Source organism: Neopsephotus bourkii, unplaced genomic scaffold (genome assembly GCF_033783945.1).
Source record: "Neopsephotus bourkii isolate Nb327-2 ecotype Australia unplaced genomic scaffold, CSIRO-AGI_Nbou_v1 NB_1231, whole genome shotgun sequence".
Taxonomy (NCBI): Eukaryota; Metazoa; Chordata; class Aves; order Psittaciformes; family Psittacidae; genus Neopsephotus; species Neopsephotus bourkii.
Window position 1 is genome coordinate 1 of NW_026901716.1, and position 10994 is coordinate 10994.

At 52.3% G+C, this 10994-nt stretch overlaps 1 protein-coding gene across 1 annotated transcript; it reads right to left on the bottom strand.

Annotated features, from left to right (window-relative positions):
• Nucleotides 1-7696: 7696 nt before the first annotated feature.
• On the bottom strand, nt 7697-10756 carry LOC133218177 (acrosin-like). The gene is made up of 5 exons (XM_061364330.1): nt 10677-10756; nt 10174-10374; nt 9375-9640; nt 8834-8982; nt 7697-8056 (listed from the first exon to the last, which is right to left on the bottom strand). Exons 1-5 carry the CDS (start codon nt 10754-10756, stop codon nt 7697-7699), a joined length of 1056 nt encoding a protein of 351 aa, XP_061220314.1.
• Between the last annotated feature and the right edge of the window lie 238 nt (nt 10757-10994).

Consider the following 10994-nt stretch of genomic DNA (forward strand, 5'->3'; position numbering starts at 1 on the left):
AGGTATATAATAGAAGTGCTTAGCAATTACACATATTCTTTCTCCTTCTCGGGTGGTCAACCTGTGAAGGAGGCATTCTTTTACCCTCCCATTCCTCCCCCCAGAGCATTTACAGCATCATTTGAGAGTTTTGAATGGCCTTTTAATGCTATTGAGACTTGTTTGCTGATTGTGATGGGGATCACCATGTTGGCACGTATACAGAGTGTATTTTGGCCACAACTATGTCATCTGTTTTCAAAAGTTAAGCAGAGTCAGGTTTGGGTCTTGTCTGGGGTTAAACGACGAAGTAGGAGGACCAAGAGATTTTCTCTGAGGCTGGACAGCCATGAGTGGCAGGGTGTGTGGGACAGTATGGGCAAGTATCTAGGTCAGTGGGCCCCTCCAGTACTTTGGAATTTCACCACTGAACAACTGCAAAATCCAGAAGAATTAGTAAAACACTTAAATGAGGTGTGTGGTCAGTCTGGCCATACCAGAGACGGACAAATCATGGCAACGTGCTGGGGCTTGGCCTACGCTTACAGGGCCATGTTCAATGCTTTCCAGCACCTTCAAAAGGAAAAAAATGTCGCTGGATCTGAGGGCAAAGCAACAGCCAGTACAGATACTCCAGCTCCAAGTACAGCAGCTACACCACCCCCAGCAACAAGTACAGTCGCTACTCAAACCACAGTGATAACCACTGCAACTAAACCAGAGGACCAATTCGTACCAATATCGGTTGCCCCTGTACGCAAGAGAAAAAGTAAAAAGGAGGCAGGAAGGTTAAAGCAAGATGAAGAAACAATGTGTTCACTACTCGATCCAGAACATGATCAGGAGTCATCATCACATGATGAAGAAGAAGAAGGAGAGGTGACTTCTCGACTTCGAACCTCAACCGAGCTACGGAATATGCGAAAAGATTTTACCCGTCAACCAGGGGAGCACATCATCACCTGGTTGCTCCGATGCTGGGACAATGGGGCCGATGGTCACGAACTAGAAGGTACAGAAGCCAAGCAGTTGGGATCACTTGCTAAAGAAGGGGGAATTGACAAAGCAATTGCGAGAGAGAAAAAGTCCCTCAGTCTTTGGAGGCGGCTCTTGGCAGCTGTCAAAGAAAGGTTTCCATACAAGGACGATGTTATGAGTCGTTCGGCCAAGTGGACTACTATAGACAAAGGTATCCAGTCTCTGAGAGAATCAGCCATCGTAGAGATGATCTATCACATCAAGCCGAATAACGGGAATATACCCATAGATCCAGATGAAGTCGAATGTACACGACCCATGTGGCGAAAACTTACACGGAATGCACCATCATCATACGCCCATTCATTGGCAACAGTAACCTGGAATGACATAGTACCACTAACAGTGGATGAAATGGTTCATAAACTCCGCGAGTTCGAAGACAATCTCACCCCTTCCATCATCTCAGCTGTGGAAAAACTGTCCCAGGATCTCAAACAATTGAGGGACGATATATCTGACTTATCCAACTCCTCGCGTGTACCAACACACATTTCAGCTATTAGCAAAAGGCGTCCCACTGTTCGAGAAAGGAGATACAAGAGGTATACGCCACGGTCTACCCTATGGTTTTACCTGCGGGATCATGGAGAAGACATGACAAAGTGGGATGGAAAACCTACTTCAGTTTTGGAGGAACGGGTGAGTGAATTGAAAAGAGGAGCAAAGGCCAAGACTGAGCGTCCCATGAGAGCTACGGCTTCAGTCTCTGGTGAGCAGTTTCCCAGGTGGAGTGGAAGAGCTGATCTTACTCCAGCTCCTGTGATAAAGAAGAATAATCCCTTTCAACATGACTTAAGCGTCCAATCCTGTGATGACTATTAGAGGGGCCCTGCCTCCAGCCAGGTGGAGGTAGGGGATAATCGGATTTACTGGACTGTGTGGATCAGATGGCCTGGCACATCAGTCCCGCAGAAGTATAAGGCTCTAGTAGATACCGGTGCACAGTGTACCCTGATGCCATCGAGCTGTCAAGGGGTGGAACCCATCTATATTTCTAGAGTGACAGGAGGATCCCAAGAGTTGACTGTACTGGAGGCTGAAATCAGCCTGACTGGGAGAGAATGGCAAAAGCACCGTATTGTGACTGGCCCAGAGGCTCCATGCATCCTTGGCATAGACTACCTCAAGAGAGGGTACTTCAAAGACCCAAAAGGGTACCGATGGGCTTTTGGTATTGCTGCTTTGGAGACTGAAGAAGTTGAGCAGCTGTCCACCTTGCCTGGTCTCTCAGAGGATCCTTCTGTTGTGGGGCTGCTGAAAGTCGAAGAACAACAAGTGCCAATTGCAACCACAACAGTGCACCGGCGGCAATATCGCACCAACCGAGACTCCCTGATTCCTATCCATCAGCTGATCCGTAGACTGGAGAGTCAGGGAGTGATCAGCAGGACCCGCTCGCCCTTTAATAGCCCCATATGGCCAGTGCGAAAGTCTAACGGAGAGTGGGGACTAACAATAGACTATCGTGGCCTGAATGAAGTCACACCACCCTTGAGTGCTGCCGTACCAGACATGCTAGAACTTCAGTATGAACTGGAGTCAAAGGCAGCCAAGTGGTATGCCACGATTGATATTGCCAATGCGTTTTTCTCAATTCCTTTGGCAACAGAGTGCAGGCCACAGTTTGCTTTTACTTGGAGGGGTGTCCAGTTCACTTGGAACCGACTGCCCCAGGGCTGGAAACATAGCTCTACCATTTGCCATGGACTGATTCAGACTGCACTGGAACAGGGGCAAGCGCCAGAACACCTGCAGTACATTGATGACATTATAGTGTGGGGCGATACAGCAGAAGAAGTCTTTGAGAAAGGGAGGAACATAATCCAAATCCTGCTGAAAGCTGGTTTTGCCATAAAACGAAGTAAGGTCAAGGGACCTGCACAGGAGATTCAATTTCTGGGAATAAAATGGCAAGATGGACGTAGACAGATCCCCACAGATGTAATCAACAAGATAACAGCAATGTCTCCACCAACTAATAAGAAAGAAACACAAGCTTTCTTGGGTGCAGTGGGGTTCTGGAGACTGCACATCCCAAATTACAGTTTGATTGTAAGCCCTCTCTATTACGTGACCCGTAAGAAGAATGATTTTAAATGGGGACCTGAGCAACAACAAGCCTTTGAGCAAATTAAACGCGGGATAGTTCATGCAGTGGCCCTTGGACCAGTTCGGACTGGGACAGATGTAAAAAATGTATTGTACACCGCAGCTGGGGAGAATGGCCCTACCTGGAGCCTCTGGCAGAAAGCTCCAGGAGAGACTCGAGGTCAACCCCTTGGTTTTTGGAGTCGGGGATACAAAGGATCTGAGGCAAGCTATACCCCAACTGAGAAAGAGATACTGGCAGCCTATGAAGGGGTTCGAGCTGCTTCGGAAGTGATTGGCACCGAAGCACAGCTCCTCCTGGCACCCCGGTTGCCCGTGCTAGGCTGGATGTTCAAAGGCAGGGTCTCCTCTACGCATCATGCAACTGATGCTACGTGGAGTAAATGGGCTGCACTAATTACACAACGAGCTCGAATAGGAAATCCCAGTCGTCCAGGCATTCTAGAAGTCATCATGGACTGGCCAGAGGGCAAAGATTTTGGAATGTCACCAGAGGAGGAGGTGATGCGTGCTGAAGAGGCCCCACCATATAATCAGCTGTCAGAAAGTGAAAAGCAGTATGCCTTGTTTACTGATGGGTCCTGCCGTATTGTGGGAAAACATCGGAGATGGAAGGCAGCTGTATGGAATCCTCGACGACAAGTTGCAGAAACTGCTGAAGGAGAGGGTGAATCGAGTCAGTTTGCTGAGGTGAAAGCTATCCAGCTGGCCCTGGACATTGCTGAACGAGAAAAGTGGCCAGTACTTTATCTCTATACTGACTCATGGATGGTGGCAAATGCCCTGTGGGGGTGGTTGCAGCAATGGAAGCAGAGCAACTGGCAACGCAGAGGTAAGCCTATCTGGGCTGCTGCACTGTGGAAAGATATTGCTGCCCGGGTGCAAAACCTGGTGGTGAAGGTACGTCATGTAGATGCCCATGTACCCAAGAGTCGGGCCACTGAGGAACACCAGAACAACCAACAAGTGGATAAAGCTGCTAAGATTGAAGTGGCTCAGATGGACTTAGATTGGCAACATAAAAGTGAATTATTTTTGGCCCGGTGGGCCCATGACACTTCAGGCCATCAGGGCAGAGATGCAACATATAGATGGGCCCATGATCGAGGGGTGGACTTAACAATGGACACTATTGCCCAGGTTATTCATGAGTGTGAAACATGTGCTGCCATTAAACAAGCCAAACGGTTAAAACCTCTTTGGTATGGAGGACGATGGCTGAAGTATAAATATGGGGAGGCCTGGCAGATTGATTATATCACACTGCCACCAACCCGCCAAGGTAAGCGCCATGTGCTTACCATGGTGGAAGCAACCACCGGATGGCTGGAAACGTACGCTGTGCCCCACGCCACTGCCCGGAACACTGTCCTGGGCCTTGAGAAACACATTTTGTGGCGACACGGCACCCCAGAGAGAATTGAGTCAGACAACGGGACTCATTTCCGGAATAACCTTATAGACACTTGGGCCAAAGAGCATGGCATTGAGTGGGTATATCACATCCCCTACCATGCACCATCCTCTGGGAAAATCGAAAGGTACAATGGGCTGTTAAAAACTACACTGAGAGCAATGGGTGGGGGAACTTTCAAGCATTGGGATACTCACCAAAGGCCACCTGGTTGGTCAACACCAGAGGATCTGCCAACAGAGCTGGCCCAGCCCAATCGGAACTTTTACATATTGTAGAGGGGGACAAAGTTCCTGTGGTGCATATGAAGAATTTGCTGGGGAAGACAGTCTGGGTTATTCCTGCTTCAAGTAAAGGCAAACCCACTCGTGGGATTGCTTTTGCTCAGGGACCTGGATACACTTAGTGGGTAATGCGGGATGATGGGGAAGTCCGATGTATACCTCAAGGGGATTTAATTTTAGGGGAAAACAGCCAATGAACTTAATTGTATGTTGTTGCCTGTTGTGTAATACTTTAATAGCCCATCAACCAGATGTCTTCAGGCCATCAGCGACTAGCCCTGACTTCCCTTCAACCATCATCCCAACAGAGAGAGAACTTTGACAGAACCAGACAAGTTCTACAGTAAGGGAATGATCAGCATCAGCAGGCAACGACCCAATACTGCACGCGGCCTCTCCTGTTCTGAAAGACTGTTACAAGAGATGGAGCCTGACATCATGGACCAGATGGACTCAGCAGCTTTATAGGGACTAGTCTTTGCACTAAGATAGAAGTGCACTGAGATTGGAGTGATGGTATATTGAAAATGTAGGATCTGAGCATGACGTGAATGGTATGGAATAAGGGGTGGATAATGTCCTGGGTTTAGCAGCAGCAGTCATTTTTTCTCCTTCTTGGTAGCTGGTGCAGTGCTGTGTTTTGACTTTCGGGCTCGGAACAAAGCTGATAAGAATGATGTTTTGGTTTGGCCAAGGACTTTGTGAGTCTCATGCTCTGCCAGGGAGGAGGGGAGGCCGGGAGGAAGCAGAGACAGGACACCTGACCCAAACTGACCAAAGAGGTATTCCATACCACAGCACGTCATGCCCAGGGAGGAACTGGGAGGTACCCGGAAGGAGAGGGGGTAGGCCGGGTCGGACTGGTGGTTCGGCGCGTGGTATTGTACTCCTATCCTTTGCTATTTTCTCTTATCATTGTTGTCGTTGGTGGTAGCGGTGGTGATTCGTATTGTACATTAGTTGCTAGACTGTTCTTATCTCAGCCCGTGGGAGTTGCATTCCTTCGATTCTCCTCCCCACTCCTCTAGGAGCGGGAAAAGGGGGCGGCAACCCCTGGGGAAGGGGGGGGGCGGACTAACGTGGGCCTCGATTGCTTCCAGCCTGGCACCACTCACTGGGAGTAAGTGAACAAGCTGTTTGGTTGGGTTAAACCACGACAGCTGATAGCACCGATGTTCTTAGTTACTGCTCTAATGTTTGGTCTGCCCAAGGACTTTGTGAGCCTCATGCTCTGCCAGGGAGGAGGGAAGCTGGGAGGAAGCAGGGACAGGACACCTGACCCAAACTGACCAAAGAGGTATTCCGTGCCACAGCACGTCATGCCCGGGATGTAACTGGGGAGTGACCCGGAAGGGGGAGGACTGCGGGTTTGGACTGGGTATCAGTCGGTGTTTGGTTGGGCTGGGGTGGCGAGTTATCGGTCGGTGGGTGGTGAGGTGGTGTACTTTCTTCCCTTGTTATTTCCTTTATCATTGCTACTATTGGTGTAGCAGCAGTGATTTGTGTTATACCTTAGTTACTAAACTGTTCTTACCTCAACTGGGGGGAGTTGCATTCTTTTCGATTCACTTCTCCATCCCTCTGGGAGTAGGGGGAGGGAGGAAGGGGGGGAGTGAGTGAACGAGCTGCATGGCTGGGTTTAAACCACGACAGGATCTTAATGGGATCCTAATTGGATCTTAATGGGGCCTTAATGGATCCTAACTGGATCTTAATGGGGTCCTAAAGGGGTCCTAATGTCATCCTAATGGGATATTAATGGGGTCCTAATTGGATCCTCATGGCAACTTAATGGGGTCTTAATGGGGTCCTAATGGCATCCTAACAGGATATTAATTGGGTCCTAAAGGCATATTAATGTGATAAGAATGGAGTCCTAATGGGATCCTAATGGAGACTTAATGGGATCTTAATGGGGTCCTAATGGGATCTTCATGGGATCTTCATGGGATGAGGGGTGAATGGGGACCCAGCCAGATGGACAAGGGTGAGCCCTGGCCCCAGTCCCTGCTCCTGGCACTGGGGACCCCAGTGCTGGCATTTGGGAGAGGTCCAAAGGGTCCTAATGGCATCCTAACAGGATATTAATTGGGTCTTAAAGGCATATTAATGTGATAAGACTGGAGTCCTAATGGGATCCTAATGGAGACTTAATGGGATCTTAATGGGGTCCTAATGGGATCTTCATGGGATCTTCGTGGGATGAGGGGTGAATAGGGACCCAGCCAGATGGACAAGGGTGAGCCCTGGCCCCAGTCCCTGCTCCTGGCACTGGGGACCCCAGTGCTGGCATTTGGGAGAGGTCCAAAGGGTGCTGGGATGGGTGTTGGGAGCTGGGACGGGTGCTTGGTGCTGGGATGGATACAGCCTTGAAGCTTGTGAGGTCCTAAGGGAAGATCCAAAGCCTGGAAGCGGGATGCTCCAGCTGGATGCAGAGATGGAGCAGAACCATGGAAGTTTGGGTTCTCCTTCATTATTTGGGTGTGGAGGGGAGGCTTCAGCATGGATTGGAGCTGGGGTGATGGGTTCCAACTCGAACAGGGAAGTTGAGGTTGGAGATAAGGAAGTGAGGCTGTCGGGACACTGAGATGGCTTGGATGGAGAAGGATGGATGGGGCTTGGAACAACCTGGTCTAATGGAAGCTGTCCCCCTCCCTCTTCATGCCATGCTTTCATGGTGGGGCAATATTGGACTTGATGCTCCTGAAGGTCTTTCCCAACCTGGTTGATTCCAGCTCCCGCTTCCCACTGTTCCCTGCCCTCCATCCCTCATTCCCATCCCTCCCCATGGACCAGGAGATGGGCAGGCGAAGCATCTCCTCAATGGGAAAATAAGGCAACTTTATTGAAGCTCAAGCGATGCCGCTCCTCAAGTCTTCTTGCCCCTTAGAGCCTGCAGCAGCTCCTGCACCTGACTGATTAATTCCCTCACCAGCCGGTATGGGAAGGAGCAGATGCCACTGATGCTGGAGGCTGTCCGAGCCGGCATCGTCTGCTGGATGGGAGCATGGGAGACATACTGGTCGCTCCATGTCAGGGGCGTTGTGGAGGCTCCCGCGGAGCGGAACATCCCCAGCTGGTGGAGGATCCAGTCATGGAAGTGCCGTGTGGAGGTGTAGACCCCCAGTTGCTTGGCCCTGGCACAGCCGCGGCCCCAGCTCATCAGCCCCACAACCCAGAAGAAGTTGGCACGGGTGTCCCGGCACATGAGGGGACCGCCGCTGTCACCCTATGGAGGAGAATCAGAGAGGGGATGAGGATGGGGATTGGTGGCCATGGCAATGCCTGAGGGGACCACCGCTGTCACCCTATGGAGGAGAATCAGAGAGGGGATGAGGATGGGGATTGGTGGCCATGGCAAAGCCTGAGGGGACCGCCGCTGTCACCCTATGGAGGAGAATCGGAGACGATGAGGGTGTGGATGGGCGGCCATGGCAACACCGGAAGGGACCGCCACTGTCACCTTATGGAGGAAAACGGGAGAGGATGAGGATGGGCACGGGTCGCCATGGCAACGCGTGAGGGGACCACCGCTGTCACCCCATGGGGATGGAAGGGTTCTCCTTCATTTGCGTGTGGAGAGTGACCTTCAGCATGGATTGGAGCCGTAAGACTAGGAGTGATGGGTTCCAAATACAACAGGGGAGTTTGGGTTGGAGGTAAGGGGAAGTTGTTCACTATGAGGGTGGTGGGACACTGGGATGGGTTGGGTGGAGAAGGATGGATGGGGCTTGGAGCAACCTGGTCTAATGGAAGGCATCCGTGACCCTTGCTTAGAACTGGATGCTTTAAGCTCCTTCACAACCTAATTCATTCCATGAATTCATGCTCACGACATGGTTTAGTGGTGGAATCTCAGTGCTCTTAAAGCTCCATCCTCTATGGTTCCTGTGCGGGGATGTTGGACCAGGAGCTGGATGCGCTTCCAAAGCTGGGACAAAGGGGGATGCAGAGCAAGGCCCTGCAGATGGCAGAGAAGAAGAAAGACCCAGTGGCACATCCCTACCTGGCAGGTGTCGATGCCACCCTGGGGGTACCCAGCACAGAGGTTGTGGCTCTTGATGGCCCCTCGGTACCACAGGCTGCTGTTGCAGACCTGGACGTTGATGAGGCGGACCTTGGCCTCCTGCAGGGCAGATGGGGACGATGCCCCCGCTGTGGGGACACAAAGGGGGTCAGGACTGGGGGTAGAAGGGATGGATTTGGGGGCATTTGGGGCTGAGAAGCTCCATGGGAGCCATAAACACCTCCCCCATGGCCTGGGCTGCATCCCCTTTGCTGATGCTGCATCCTCAACATAAGGAGGACATGGAGGGACCTTCAGCGATAGGGCAAGGGGTGAGGGGTTCCAACTGAACCAGGGATGCTCAGGTTGAAGAGAAGGAAGTGGTGGGAGACTGGGATGGGTTGGATGGAGAAGGTTGGGATGCTCCACCCCAGTCAGAGCAACCTCCAATAGACCTGCATGAGCTTTACCCTCCCTTTCATCCCATTCCATGAATCCGTGACCCAGCAATCCAAGGCCAACGGGGCCGTCGGGCACTCACTTCTGGCTTCCCTTGCGCCCCATCCGCTGATGAAGCACTCAGAGAGCTGGGATACCCTGAGTGTCGCATCGGGCAGGCAGGCGAGCTGCACGTGGTACCCGCACTGCACTGGCTGGTCCAGCTCCACCAAGGCGATGTCGAAGCCGTCGGAGGCCTTGGTGTAATACTCATGGACCACGACCTTCCGCATCCAACGTTTCTGGGTCTCTGAATTGGCCCAAGCCAGGTCCGTGATTCCAACCATCACGTACCAATCCGTGGTGAAGCTGGGAGGGAGTGGAAGAGCAGGGATTGGAGCAATAGGAAAAGGGGTGATGGGATCCGACGGAATTGCAGGTTGGAGACAAGGAAGGGATTCCCTATGAGGGTGCTGGGGCACTGGGATGGGGTGGATGGAGAAGGTTTGGATGCTCCATCCCTGACAGCACTCAAGGCCAGCTTGGAGCAAGCTGCTCTATGGAAGGCATCTCTGCCCATGGCAAGGGCTTGGAACTGGATGATCCCAAGCTCCTTTGCCACCCAACCCATTCCATGATCCATCCCATTCCATCCCGTTCCATTCCATCCCATCCTATTCCATTCTAATCCATTCTATGGAGAAGAGGGGTTGGAAGGAGCCACATTGCTTCTGCTTCCCAAAGGAAAGTGCTGCCCCAGCAAACCTTAGGCTCAAGGGATGTCAAGCTGGAAGTAGCCTTCTCCTGAGTGCTCTTCCCAGTGCATCCAGGATAGGGAAGGAGACGGGATGGGAGCTGCTCCTTGCCTATTCCCTATGGCTGGAATCCCTTCTCCCCCTTACTTTTGCCCGATGAAGCAGTGAGCGGCCGTGGGGACCCATTGGGGGGTGATGAGGGAGCCCCCGCAGATGTGCGAGAAGCCGGTGGCCGTGGGGAACTGGATGCTGACCATCCATGGCCAGGCGCCCTGGTGCGCATCCATGCCTCCGACAATGCGTGACATCCCATAGTAATCAGCCATGGGACGGGTACCGCAGGTCCCTCTGGAAGCAGAAGCCCAACACTTGATGGTTAGGAATGAAGAGCGAGCATCGTCCCACCCCACTGGGTGATGCAGGGACAAGGGACGCTATGGGGTGTCCCAAAGATGAGCATCATCCCACCCCCTAGGGTGCTGCAGGGACAAGGGACCCTATGGGGTGCCCCATAGCTAGGCTGTGCCACCACATGGGGTGATGGCGAAGAAGCGGGGTTCTCCCAGTCCCACCACCCCACTGGTGTGACCATGGTTGGAAGCAAGCAGCAGCACCTCTCTATGGAATACCCGGAGCCTGGTGCCACTCACCCACAGCTGTGCCAGGAGCCATGCACGAGCCAGGGAAATGACAGCACAATGAGGACATGGAGCAAAGCCATTGCTGCCATCAGCGCTGAGGGTGACACACAGGAGCTGCCACCACCACTGAGGATGACACCAAGATGCTGCCACCAAGGAGCTGCAACCAAGGAGCTGCTGCCACCAAGGAGCTGCTACCACCACTGTGCCCAAAGCGCAACTGCCCTAGGGTGCTGGATGCAGGTCCCTTGGTGCTGGGGCTGATGTCATAGAGAGGAAGGTTCCATGGGGGGGGGGGCATGGGGGGTTCCATGGGGTGTTCCATGG

Bases quoted from the DNA above. Each gene is read 5' to 3' on its own strand.
- LOC133218177 (XM_061364330.1), bottom strand. From the start codon at position 10,756: ATGGCAGCAATGGCTTTGCTCCATGTCCTCATTGTGCTGTCATTTCCC. The intron at 9,641-10,173 runs GTAAGGGGGAGA...ACTCCCTCCCAG, and splicing joins CACTGCTTCATCGGGCAAAA to CTTCACCACGGATTGGTACG. The intron at 8,057-8,833 runs GTAGGGATGTGC...TCTCCTCCATAG, and splicing joins GTGGCATCGACACCTGCCAG to GGTGACAGCGGCGGTCCCCT.